The following is a 13,518-nucleotide window of genomic DNA, read 5'->3' on the forward strand; positions in this document are numbered from 1 at the left end:
GTAAAAGAATAAAATCAAATCAAATCAAATGTGAAGTGATAGTCGTAGATACCAATAACTGTCACAACATGAAACATCATTATGAGGGTACACTAGGTGAAAGCAAACCAAAATTAAGCGGCTTTGAATTTCATCCGATCTTCTGTTGATTTCATTGTCAGTGACTTCCCTCTTCGGCTAACTAGCTCAAAGTGCAAATGTAGTTGGTCAGGTTACACAATAACCACACCTTGTCTAATTCAATGACCTTAACTACCTCAGTCCTAGCGTCCCGCATACGCCATGATAACACAATAAAACAAACTTCGCCCAGTCACTGTTCGCGCCTTTGTACACTCGAATGTCTACATATTAGTAAATGCTCCATTCGAGAACTCATTCAGCAAGTCTCGAGTGACTGGGCAGCTCTTCATGTGCGCCTTGCCGTTCAAACCAACGACCTTTTTCGGCGCACCAGCCGCCCCCTTTGGTGCACAGTTCTCCTTTCCAAACATATTCAGCGTTGTTTGCACAGGGCGCGGCCCGCGCGGCTGCCGCTCGCCCTGCAGAGTCTGGGGGACCACCGTGTTCTTCTTCGGCTTGTCGTGTTGAGACTGAGCGGCCTGGGAGGGACCAGCGCGGCGACGCGGCGAGAACATGGATGCGTCGAACTGCGATGGGGCAGCATCAAACATGTGGTCGGCGAGAGCCGAGTCGGGCAGCGTGTAGGACCAGCCGCGGGAATCCATAAGGCGCACGAAGCGGTGGATCATCTCGTCAGCGCCAGCGCCGATGATGGTGTCGCGGCTGCCGATGACGATGAGCTTGGTCTTTGAGCGGGTAATGGCAACGTTGATACGACGCCAGTCACGCAAAAGGTCTCCGATATTGTGCATCTCGTTGCTGCGCACAAGCGAAAGCACAACGACTTCCTTGTCGCGCCCTTGGAACCGGTCGGCCGTGTACATTTCGACGTTGCGGCGGTGGCCGAGGCCCTTGCCAAGGAGGGATAGTTGCGAACGGTAGTGTGTCATGACACCAATATCGGCTTGGCTGACGCCAATGGAGAGGAGGGCTTCGACTACTTGGACGGCAATTCGTACCTCGCCTTCGTTGATAATGCGGTTGCCCGTACGGGTCTCGCGGGCCTCGGCGCCGAGCGCATCTGTGTTGAGGAAAATAGCCCGGTTCTCGGGGTCGACGACATGCCGTAGCCAGCAGCCTGGATCTAAGGCGCTCGGGCAGGGGTACGCATGCACAGCCCCGGCGCCCCCATCCGCATCGTAGTGATGTTGCGATAGGGCATCCATGTTCTCGACATGCAATTTAACTGTCTTGAGCGCCTCGGTGCCACACTTGAGCCGGCCTTTGTAAATCAGTTCGTTGCTGAGTGTCATGATGTCTTCGCACATGCGGTACTGGTGCTCGAGATTTACCACAGAGTTTGGGTGGTGCTCGGATAGCAGTTTGAACATGCTAACATCCAGTCCACCAAGTCGTGCCTGTTCATTCTGAACTACGGGAGGTAATTGGTAGTGGTCACCAACCAAGACAAAGGTCCTGGCCATACGAATAGGCCCAAGACACACAGGTAGTGTGATTTGTGATGCCTCATCCACAATACAGTAATCGAAGATACGCTCCGAGAATAGCGGGTGATGGATGCCGAGGCAGGTGGTGGCTACAATCGGCGAGTGCAGCCACACGCGTTCTATAGAGGCAAAGTCGGGCTGCTTGTCGCACGCCAGACTAGCAAACTCTGCTACCTGCGGGTGAACCTTGCTCTTACTGCCGATACGCAGAATTGGGATGGCGTCATCGCGCAACTTCATGAGAATATTGTCGACAGCTGAGTGCGTGTACGACGTCAGCAGCACGGTTTTATTCTGCGCCACAAGCGCACGAATGATATGCGCAATGGTCGTCGTCTTTCCCGTACCTGGCATACCAAGCACCAGTGCATAGTCCTGCGCGCTCATGACCTTTTCAATGGCCGCGCGCTGGTCAACATTGAGCGTGTCCATTTTGGCGACGTGGTACTGCGTTGGCTCGGGGCTAAACATAGGCGGCTTCAGATCAACAATCAGCTGGCGCAGTTTGATGGACCCGTAGAGCATGTCGTCCATAATAGCCACTAGGTTGTTCCTCACACGGCCCATGCCGTTACCAAATTCATCCTTGTCGATCCGGTAGCGCACTGGCTGCTGCATGGTTATTCCCGTGTCCGCTTGTGTATAAAGGTCTTGAATCCGGACGCCCTCGGGGATCACCTCATTCATACCAGCAAAGACTTGGTTGTGCACCGCATCAAACCCATCCTGCCGGACTCGCTGGTTATGCAGACGTCGGTCGACCTTGAGCCTTATGGCATCCTTGCGTATATCCTCAATAAAGCCAATAGCGAGAGCAAAGTGGCCCTCCTCATCCGACACAACTACCGGGTCGTAGATATTCAAAGAGGAGTCAATAAAAGATGAGCCACTATTTCTATTGCGTTTGACGAATGTGTAGCTGAACTTGGCAAATGTCCGCTCGGGTGACTCATACATGTCCTGGATAATGCAATCCGAGAATCCACGGTTAACGGCTTCACGCTCTGCACTCGTCATGGCCCAGATTTCACGCTTGGCATGTTCGCCATGCTTCTCTTCGTATGTCAAGAGGTCGTCCCACTTCTTGAAGAAAGTCTGGTGTATCGGTGTCAGGTTGCCTGCAATCCTGGTAAAGTCATCAGGAAAGTTGCTGCTCTCGGCTGTACCGTCTTCAGCCAACCGGTGGAATATAGCGCACTCTGTTTTGGCGTAACAGGTGCGGCACCTATTTGTGCTGCTTGTCATGGGTGGCAGAGGCCGCTTGCGTAGCCACTCTGACAGTTCGTTTCTCTTCATGATCATGTGTACCAGCTCGTTACGAATTGCCGGGATGGCTTTGGTACTACCGCTTTCGCTGTAGTAAAGGATTCCAGTGTCGATATCAATGTCGTAACGGTCACTGAGCAGAATAGTGTACAGTGTGGTCTGGGCTCGGTGGCTAATACTCTCATTTTTGCCTGTCTTGACTTCGAACGGCACCGTCAGGGTTCGCATCCCGTCGTTATCGTGAATCGTAACCTGTACAGTGGCGTCAATGTTGCCCTTTAGCCCGTACATTGGTGACCAGACGTGCTCCTCAATGTCCAATAACTTGGAGATGCACATATTGCTGGGTTTGTTGCCATGCATGCCGAGGACCTTAGCACTGGCCTGCGTAATTGGTACTTGTTAGTTTCTAGAGAACCAAGACAATCTAGTATATGGCCGAAAAATAGGCTCACCTTTGGAACTGGGGAAATGAAGTTGTCGGCCCAGCTGCGCATTGATGCCATCTTACCACGGATCTCCTCCATAGCGGTATGCGGTTCAATCTTGATTGCGAACAGCTCCTCTATATGAGTACCGACAGTCTCCTCGATTACACCCTTGAGAAACTCTGGCGAGAAGTCCATTTTCATGAGCGCCGTCTGGAAGATCTCGTGCAGAATTGTGCCGTAAACCAGTGGTTTGCCTAGCGCACCAGTGGCACGTACGCGATCCTGTAACACGGCCTTACGCATGCAAGTAAAGGAATCGGCCAGTGTGGTGATGGACACTAGGTGGTCGGGCTCGAGTATAAAATAGTTCTGCTCCATGTCCACCACGCATTTGCCATCAATGAACTGGCCTGTGGCATATGCCCATAGCCCAGGGGTCAATTCGGGCTCGGTCCAAATATCACGCAGGAAAACAGTAAGCAGCTTTTGAGACCCCTCGGGCTGCAGAGTGACGATCTAACAACAACAAATGTCAGTCAAAATTAAGACGGGGGAAGGGAATATCGGTTACATGCCTTTTGCATCTGCATATCATGCTCAGATTCTTCAACTTGGACAATTTTCATTCTGCGCACAACACGCGGTTTGGTTTTGGAAGGCGTCTATTCAGAAGACAGGAAAAGAAATTCGTGAAACTCATTAATATACTGTACACGTGAAGAGAAAGGGATGACCAGCCATGACCTTTTCTAACCAAAATAAGACGAGGTCTATGAGTTGTGATAGTGGTGATTGTTCCGCTGGTACCCGCCAGTCGGCCCACTGCCATTCCGGCCACTACTCTCACGACTGACCGGATTGCCCCGGGTGTGGCCATGACTATGACTAGGGGTCTGGTTGGAGTTGGAGACGTGACCATGGCCATGGCCGGAATACCCGCGCACAACCCCAGGACTGTGGCCATAGCTGGCGCCATTGTAGTAGGTGTTTGTAGTACGTACAGGTGGAGTGTCATGGGATAAGCCTTGAACAGGCACAGCTGTTTGGGAAGCAGTGGCAAACTCTGCGTCAAGATCGATGCCTGACAGATCGTCCAAGCCATCGAAATCTTCCTCGGCTTCAAAATTGTTGTCTAGTGGTTGTAGTTCACGAGGTTGTGGCGGTTGTGGCGCCTGTGGTGCATTTCCTGGTTCTGGCGCCTGTGTACTCTCATATAAAAGGTTAAGCTCGGCGTCATCAAAGTCTTCTGCTCCGTACTCATCCCCAGCTTCAATTTCTTGTTTATCCGTCGTGTTTTCCATCGTTTGTTGTGTCTTTTCGTATTGTTGCGCTTGTGCTGTTGGATGGTTCTGTTCGGAGGCCTGCTCCTGTTGTATTGCGGGGGCTTGTTGTGAAACTGTGCGGCTTACAGAGGTACAAGCAGTTGTCAACCCTGTGTCCTCAGTAAGACTGAGCAAGGTTTCATCGTCCAAGTCATCGTCAAACATGTCTTCATCGAGATCATCAAACTCGTCTGTTTGTAGCGCTGGCATAGAAGTAGCTGTCGTCAACTTCGGTGGTGCAGCTACAGGGGCTGTTTTGAAAAAGTTCGCAGTAGCGCTGTCACTAGCACTACGGCTCAAAACATCACGGTTGTGTTTGGACAAGGGATTCGTAGCGTCTAGCCTTTTCGCCGGCACTACCGAGTCCTTGAACAAAGCAGGGTTACACGCATTACTCAAGAATACATCGACCAGCGAGTTGACATCCTTGCCGTCCCGGGCGCCGTCCTTCTTCAACAAGCTTGCACGCGCATTTTTTTCCGCAACACGCCGTCGCTTGGCCCCAGTGGCCATGGCAACAGACCGCCGGAGGCAGTGGTCGCCAGCAACAGTCCTTCCAGCAGCGTTTATACCGAGGTTGGGGCCAGATGATATCGACGACCCACCCGATTGCGAGGTGTTGGAGGGATTTTTGTTTGGTTGAGGAGATGATGATGCGAGTAGTTGTGCCATTGGCTCAGATATGGTTGTCCCATCTGTGGAGCTGTCTTCGGTGTGTAGGGCATATCGGTCCCAGAGTTCGAGTGTCGGGTCGGCGCGAGCCTTCGATGCGGCAGCAAGGCGGCGGAATGTCGAAGACTCACCGTCTTTCTTACTGATATATGGAGACTGAGTAGGCGACGAGCTGGCAGCTCTTTTCCGATTGCGCATTGGGGTGTCTTTGGAAGCACTGCGCTCGATAGCGGCGAGATCGGTGTTCCACGATAGGCGATCGTTTGGGGACGGCTCCTCTTCAATGTCGATGAGATGGCGCCGGTGGCTGCTCCATTTTGCTGGCGTTTCATGGACTTGGTTCGTGGGCAGTGTTGGCTCGGATGAGTCGTCGCCGTCAGATCGGTTACCCAAGGGATTGGTGCTGGCGGATTCGGAATCATTGCTGGCGGCAGCTTTCTGTGGTTTGAACTTGAGTTGGTCTAGCTTACTGCGCGTGACATCTGAGATGGTGATGGAAGCCTGGGGGCCATGTTGCGGGTTAGGGGTGCTCCGAGAGCGTTGCCAGGTGCCTCTCGCCTAGAGCAAAAGTTAGCACGGAAACTAGGTAGTCTGCAGGAGAGCAACAGAGACTCACGCGGAGAGAAAGGTTATCTGATGCCGAGCGGTTCATATGAGACGGCATCTTGGTGTCGCTGACTGTGACGAGAGAACAGTCGGACTTGTATGAGTCGAGACAGCATCAACAAGATGATCAATGGGGGAGCAGTTCACAGAGTAATAACAGCGGATATACTGAAGGGATTGACAAAAAGGGAGCACTCAATGGAGCGACAAGGATGGCAAGAGATACAGCGACGGGGGTGACAAATCATTAGGGTCTGTTGGGCGGGTAAAACAGGACTTGATCATGATGTCAAAGACAAAAAAATCAACAAAAATATTTGTTCAGCAAAAATATTGACGATTCCCTCCATGGGAAAGCTCTCAGTGCGCGATCCTGGCAGTGCTGCATTAACGCGACGCGGCAGTGATTGCGCCTTTGCAGCGTTAAGTGCTACATTATGCATGTACAATGTACAAGTGACAAGTCACAAGTGCCTAGCAACGGATGCAGTGTGAGCCACATTTGGAGAATCTGTGGCGTCATGACGCTGGCATGTGGCGCCGGACAGAGCTACTCCACATTTTGCCAGAGACGGCGACAAAGCTGGTTCAACTAGCAACGGCAGCAATGGCCCGACAACATCGTAAACTGTCATAGATCAAGAATTGGCGACATCGAAAAGCCCGATACGGCTTTACATTTTGACTCCACGACTCGTCCAAGTATCATTTGAAACTACCCCTCTAACCATCACGCCACAATCCCCCCCACCAGCACCCATGCCCGACTTTACCCACTGGGCCGATCTTCCGCCGGCCCCGGAAAACTCCATGGTTACGCCCGAGCGCATCCGCCAGGCCCTCGGCGATAGCGCCTCGCCGCCACTTCTTGCGCGATTGATCGGCTTCAGCGACGAGCGCAAGATCAATGCCGTACGCTACTCGGTGCAGCGCTCTCAGGACGCACTGATCGACCGTACGCTGACTGACGACGAGCTGAACGCTCTCGCACGGTATGCCTCGCAGGAGGGAGATACTCAGATCAACGATCATGCTATTGTCGCCGGTGCCGCGCTGGGTATGACTCTCTGGGGCCGGAAGACGATGCGCTTCCCGCTGTGGCGTGCGCCCGACATGGCCATGTTCCAGACCTTTCCCAGTGCCACCCAACCGTGGCTGCGAGGCCGCAATGCGCGACGGGCTTGGCACTTTGCACGTTTTGCCACGTACTACATTGGTAGTAGTGTGACTGTGGGCTCGTTCTTGGGCTTCATGTCGACGCGCGCCGCGTTGACGAACAAGGCTGTTGACCCACGGCTGCGCAACTTCCTGGGCGAAACCATCCTCGACCCGCAAAACCAGGAGATTCTGCTCATGCTTCAAAAAGAGCGCAATGTCGAACCCATCCATTTTCGCCGCCAGGATGACCCGTGGGTAATTCGTGCGCGCGAGATCCGTCGTAATCGCTTCTACGAAGAGGCCAGCAAGAACATGAAGCCTGAGCAGCGCGAAGCTCTGGAGCAGCGCCGGCGGCGTGCTGAGGAGGCCGAGGATGAGTGGCGTCAGCGGGTTATCGATACTAAAAACCAGCGCAATTCGCCTGTGAACTCGCCGGACTCCGTCTGGGCCCAGCGCCGCGGCGGTTTGGCCCCAAGTGCCAAGGGGTCAGTTCCGCCTTCTTCTCAGAACGACGAAGACCCGTTTGCACTTGACGAGGATGACGATGAAGACATGTCGCCGGTGCCAGCTCATATCCGCAAACAAGAACAGGCAGAGCACCAGAAACGCCAGCAGCAGGAGTGGCAGCAGTCTAGCCAGCAGCAGGATGAAGGACAGGGCCAGATGTCAGCCTGGGATAGACTAAGAGAGAGGGCATCTCAAGACTCTGCACCTCCAGCATCAGGTGCATGGGGTCCCAGTATGACGACGCCGACAGACAGCGGGGCGTGGAGTGCGTCTGCAGAAAGCGGCCACGAACAGTCCCAGAAAGAGTTTGACTCGTTACAATCTGAGAGACGGCATGGTCAACAGACGGACAGCAAGTGGCGGTAGACCGAGAACACGAGGATCGAGGGCAGAACAGAGCCATATAATTGGGATATCATCAATAAGTACAATGTATATTCAGAAAAAAAGAAAAAGAATGAACATGCCCTCACACGGAACGCCAGCCGGCTCGCAACACAACAAAAAATGAACAGCCCAGATATGAACAATAGAAACACAGGCACCACCATCTAAAAGTCAGTAACAAACCTCACAGACCCAGCCGAGAAGAAAAAAATGTGCTGGGCTGCTACGTCATTCATCCTACGGCACCACACGCCACAGCCACGCGAGACTGGGCACATTACCCAGCACCCACAGGCTGTCTTAAAAGCCCGGAACGTCTAGGCCAATGCCCTTCGCCTTGGCCAGCCTGACCACATGCATACCGGCCACCAAGTCCATGGTACCCATGCCAACACTCTTGTAAATGACGTTGCCTTTGTACAGCCAGCGGGTCATAGTCTCGTCCTTTGCCAACTTTGCTGCGGCGCGTAACTTGCTGCGGCTGCGGCGGCGGAACATGCTTGAGAATGATGTTGGAGGCGCGAGGCTGGATGGTAAAAGACTGTTACCTGTGTTGCTTGTCGAGGTTGTGGTGGGCGTCAACTTGCCCGATGTGCTTGTGGCGGTTGTGGTGGGGGTGAGTCTGCATGTGGTATCGTGATAGGACACAACGTCGTCGTCGTCGTCCTTGTCGAGCGCACGTTTCTCGGAGTCTTCAAGCTTGCGAAGCATCACAAGCTCGCCAAGTCTACAGGGCAAAGAGGACGAATGTTAGCGGGCTACCCATGCTGGGGCATCCGTTTTTGGTTTCTGAGAGGACTCACTCAACTAGCCGTGACGGGTCGATGTTGGCATGAATAATCTCGCCCGCCTCAGTCTTGACACCCTTGATGGTGTCGACAACAATGACGCCACCTTCTTGGGCATGTTTGTGGTAATGCGATGCGCACTTCTTATCGCCGCCACCCATGTTAACAGCTTGCAGCACCAGATCCTCAGGCAGCTCGCGCATGTGCGGCTGGTAACTCCCAACGGCCACAATCAAGCGGCCCTTTTTGCGACCATCATGTGACGCCAGGACCGAGCCGTCAAACAGGTCTTTGGTCGACGGGGTGCAGCAGTAGATGACGTCAGCTGCTCGTACATTGTCTCGCACGACGCGGTCGAATTGGCCGTAACCGGGTGTTAACAGGTCGATCTTTGTGTCGATCCAGCCCTCGCGGGCCTTGATTTCGGTGGAAATGGACGAAAGCTTCTGCAGAATCTCGCGCGCACTGTCGGAGAAGGCCTTGTTGATCAGGTGGATGCGCTTGATTTCAGCACCGCGCATCATTAGCGACAGGCGAATGTGCCAGTAGGCCTGGATGCCGGCGCCAAAGACGGTTAGCGTCTTGACCTTCTTGCGGCGGTGAAGTAGGCACATGGAGGCCAGGGCGGTGCGAAAGCCGGTCAACGTGCCGCAGTGCAAGAAGCCAAGGGGTTCGCCGGTAGAAGAGAAGAGCGTGAGGGCGCCGGTGGGCCGGATGGTTTTTGGTTGTGCTGAGGACGGTCGCTGGGCGGCGGAGGGCGGGGGGGCATCTTCTCTGGGCGATGAAAGAGTGACGACTGTGGTGGGGGAGGGGGTGACAGTGTTAGCGGGGAAGTCTGTACCGACTAGCTGCGTGACTGTGTGACTACGGCGTCTCACCCTTCACGCCCATTCCCTGTGGGCCACTCGACGGCATGTACAAAGTGGTGGCGTCAGACTTGGGCGCATATGTCGAGGTCCGGTGCGGAGTCTGGAAGACGGCATCCTCGCCGATACCGGTATCGGTCGAGTATTGGTAGAGAGCATTGGCAAAATCCTCGCGGAAGACATCTAGCTCGGCGGGAGTCAGGCTTTCTAGAATGTCGCGGACCTGAGCATCGGTGAGCACTATCATTGTCTGGCGTTGGGAAGGGGAGGGCCGGTTATTGGGTGGGAGCAAGACAATACATCTAAGACGACGGCGAGGGGCAATAGGAGGGTAAAGACGGGGAAGAAAAAGAAGAGGAAAAAAAATCAGACAGAAAATCTAGGGACAAGGGAAAAGAACAAATATAAGCGGCACAGAGGAAGCCGAGTCAGTGGAAGATTTCCTCCGCCAAAGGACGAGGAGAACTCGAGCCCTCGTTCATGGTCGGCAATCTAGACAGGGAACCGCGCCGCTATATATTTGGCTGATTATAGACAGGGTCTGCTTGGCTTGCCCAAGAACAAGCTTAGGTATCTACAACACAACAACCGGTAATTTCATAGACTAGGCGCGGACTAGAGGAACAGACCAAAAAAAGAACATGCGCAAGATTGCATACACATGGGAGATGAGGAGAAGAAAAAGAGGAAGAGGAACCAGGAAGTGCCCGCCAGCATCAGTGGCATTAAACTTTTGCTTAGAGCTCCTATCTCTAAGACTCTCTCCCACTAAAACACATACTCTCTCTATCTCTCTATCTCCCGCCGAGTCTCTATCCACCGTTCTGTCACGTCTCAAAAACCCTCCGTCTACATGCGATTTTCGGACTTACAGATTGGGGGCTTACTCATGGCCAATCTTACGTGGAACGTGTTCAGTGCAAGTGTGTTGGAGGGATGCACATATATGTATGTACATACATACATACAAAGGCAATCTTAACTCTGCCCTGGTCTTTGTCTTTCCAACTTATCTCTATTTTCTCCTTCTTCCATGCTCATTCTTCTTTTGCTTATTCTTTTTCTCTTCCAAAACTTCATGACACTCGCTTCGATCCACAGAACAAACTGTCACGCAGGGGGGATCCTCGTCGAGGTCAGTGTTTAGGGTTAGTAGTCGTTAATATCCAATGTCCGTGCTAGGAATATTGCCAGCGGAGCGCGTTGAAAGCGGAATACCCGACTTGGCCTTGTATCTAAGCTGCAGACGTTAAATATAGCCAGGTTGCGGCTCTCTAAATGTCGAATACGTGCCACCCGAGGTTTGAAGCGGCGCCATACTCGCGATCAAATCTGCCTACGGCACGTGTAAATGAAAATGAGCATGTATTGCAGTGTCTACACATGCCAGCATCGTCCACTTCTTTTCAGCTGTTGTGTAAAGTGGAGGATTGATTCACCACTTGGCTTTTTCAATGCGCTTCTACGACGCTTGTTCCGTGCCAGTGGGATCGGCGATGCGATGACACTCACAACATTATTGCAAATGCTATAACTACATATGTGCATGCAAGTATATGTGTTGACTACGTGAGCACAGATGAAAGTAAATGCCAAAATGCTCACCACAGCGTCCTAGCAACCCTATTTTTATCGCGTCGAGAACGGGGGACCAAAATAATACCGGCATTTTTGTTCACAGTTTTGCTAAGAGGATCTGACCCTGGATGGTTCAACCACGACAATGGAGCCGGTAGAGGGCAGAATAGAAGGGTAGCCCTGAAAGGTGCCTTGTATAATGTCGATAAAGGGCACTGTGTTTCAGTGACAGGTCACTGAATACCTCTAAACCTCCAGTGCAGTTTGTATAGGGCCCCCAAGGGCACTCTGTATTTAGACACTACCACACTTGCGTGGCCTGTGCTCTTCTCTCTGCTCCCAAAAAAGATCGCCAAATTCTCAACATCACTGTCCCCCCCCATAAAAAAGATACCCAGCAAAAATCATCCCACAGCTGTGCTGGACGCACCTATTTTTCTTTTTTCTATTTCCCCAGCTTCTGATTCTTCTTCCTTTGTTCCTGCTTCCTTTTTTCGACACGCAAACCCACGACGACTACGACAACGCTTTCTCCCCTTCACACAAAGAAACACGTTCCGTTTCACCAACACCCAACAAACTCCTTCTCTTTCACGCACGATCGCGACGAAACACAAAACACCAGAAACTAAATCTTTTTTTCCATCAACATCACGAGCTACGCCCCGATTCAATCTTTCTCATTTCGTCTCTGCTACCTTTGACGCTGCTGTTTGCCTATCCGCCACGCAAAGCATCACTCTGAAATATCCACGTCTCACGTCATCTCCACCCCAAAAAGGTCCCTGGCAACCTGTCCTTTTGAAACACTCCCAGCAGCGACGGCACCTCGCGCCGACGACGAAACAAAACACCGCGAACTCCCGCAAACTCTATCAACACCGCTTGCCTCATTCACAGCATCCCCTCAGCCGCGCAAATCACTGCCAAAATGACTCTCAAAGACGAGCTTATGACCCGGAATTTCAGTGAGTCTCTGTACACAGCCCTCTCGGCGCTCCGAGGATGACTTCCCTGCTAACAACATGGTTTGCGCTTTCATAGGCATCTACGGACAATGGTAAGCAGCAGAATGAACTGCCCCTTGGATCCAATGGCCCAACTGCCGAATTACGGCGTCATGCACCCCGGTCCGTGGTACCAATAGCGCCGTAGCTTGTTTATCGCCGGCCAGCCACCGTAAACATGATCAAGTCTTTGTACACTCCATGTCTATATATTCGTCCAGTACTAACCATACTTTCGTTCTCAGGTTTGGAATCTTGTCCATGATCATCTGCTTTGCTGTGGGTCTGGCCAACATCTTCACCTTTAAGCCTGTGATCATTATCTTCTGCGCGTTTGCCATGTAAGAGCCCCCACAAGCTTCCTTTCCTCGTTCTCTTACTCAGAGCCCCGCTAACCATTTCATCTTCTCCAACAGCGCGTCCTCCTTCGTCATCCTCTTCATTGAGGTCCCCTTACTGCTCCGAATCTGCCCCACCTCCTCCAAGTTTGATAGCTACATCCGCATGATTTCCACTAACTGGATGCGCGCTGCTGCCTATGGCATCATGGGTCTTCTGCAGTGGGTTTCTATTGTTGGTGGTGCCGGAAGTCTTGTTGCTGCCGCTGTTTTCCTGACCATCACTGCTCTGTGCTACGTCCTGGCCGCCGTCAAGAATCAGGACTTTGTTGGCAGCAAGACCCTTGGTGGTGCTGGCGTTGCTCAAATGATTGTGTAGGGAACGCATCAAATAGAAGGAGGAAGAAGAGGAGACCATCTCTGCGTCTCTGCCTATCTACCTTGGGCACCACCACGTACAATGTGCTCACGCATCCATATACCATATACAAGTACACGCTCAATTGCTGTATCTTGTTCTATCTATTACTGAAAATGCACCAGAAGCTAGCGCCTTATTTTCTTTTGATTCTTTTGATTCTTTCCTTTTGCCGCTAGACTGTTCAAGTCTGGTGACCATGTTGACTGACGTTGATTGTGGAGGGCTGGGGCGGGTTACGTAACGATTGGTAGGGTTTAAATATGGCTAGGGTTATCGATGACCTAGGGTCTACGAGTACGTCTTATCGTGTAGTTGGGCAGAAATGGACGAAGATTTAGACTTTGAAAAAGCCTCGGCTTCGGATCATGCGATGTCACTCTGGACCTGGAAGACAGGAAATCTAGTTGCTTTTGCTCTTTCTCCTGGTCTATTTGTTGTTGTTGCGCCCTTTTTTGACTGTGTCTTACATTTCCTTTTGTCCCTTTATTGGTGACCTTTTCTTACAAGGGCCTTGAGCCTAGACTTACATAACATCAACCGGTATTAGTGGTTAGTCGCAGGCCAGCAATTGGAGACGAGCAAGATGGCGGCGCTCTGACG

The 13,518-nt window shown here is 52.2% G+C and overlaps 4 protein-coding genes across 4 annotated transcripts; 2 read left to right on the plus strand and 2 right to left on the minus strand.

Moving 5' to 3' along the window:
- Positions 1–344: 344 nt before the first annotated feature.
- Positions 345–5,926, minus strand: BROUX77_006435 (uncharacterized protein; the record flags this gene model as incomplete). Its single annotated transcript, XM_073751419.1, has 5 exons — positions 345–3,221; positions 3,293–3,784; positions 3,844–3,930; positions 4,123–5,820; positions 5,879–5,926. 5 exons carry the CDS (start codon positions 5,924–5,926, stop codon positions 345–347), a joined length of 5,202 nt encoding a protein of 1,733 aa, XP_073603504.1.
- A 701-nt stretch (positions 5,927–6,627) lies between these two features.
- On the plus strand, positions 6,628–7,899 carry BROUX77_006436 (uncharacterized protein; the record flags this gene model as incomplete). The annotated part of the gene is made up of 1 exon (XM_073751421.1): positions 6,628–7,899. The coding sequence occupies one exon, from the start codon at positions 6,628–6,630 to the stop codon at positions 7,897–7,899; it is 1,272 nt and encodes a 423-aa protein (XP_073603505.1).
- A 321-nt stretch (positions 7,900–8,220) lies between these two features.
- BROUX77_006437 (uncharacterized protein) lies at positions 8,221–9,821 on the minus strand (the record flags this gene model as incomplete). Its single annotated transcript, XM_073751422.1, has 3 exons — positions 8,221–8,647; positions 8,724–9,504; positions 9,587–9,821. 3 exons carry the CDS (start codon positions 9,819–9,821, stop codon positions 8,221–8,223), a joined length of 1,443 nt encoding a protein of 480 aa, XP_073603506.1.
- Positions 9,822–12,083: 2,262 nt separating this feature from the next.
- BROUX77_006438 (uncharacterized protein) lies at positions 12,084–12,876 on the plus strand (the record flags this gene model as incomplete). Its single annotated transcript, XM_073751423.1, has 4 exons — positions 12,084–12,120; positions 12,197–12,212; positions 12,405–12,500; positions 12,576–12,876. The coding sequence occupies 4 exons, from the start codon at positions 12,084–12,086 to the stop codon at positions 12,874–12,876; spliced, it is 450 nt and encodes a 149-aa protein (XP_073603507.1).
- Positions 12,877–13,518: the final 642 nt, after the last annotated feature.

Source organism: Berkeleyomyces rouxiae (assembly GCF_048999995.1).
Source record: "Berkeleyomyces rouxiae strain 22BRR77 chromosome Unknown BrBRR77_ptg000008l, whole genome shotgun sequence".
NCBI lineage: Eukaryota > Fungi > Ascomycota > Sordariomycetes > Microascales > Ceratocystidaceae > Berkeleyomyces > Berkeleyomyces rouxiae.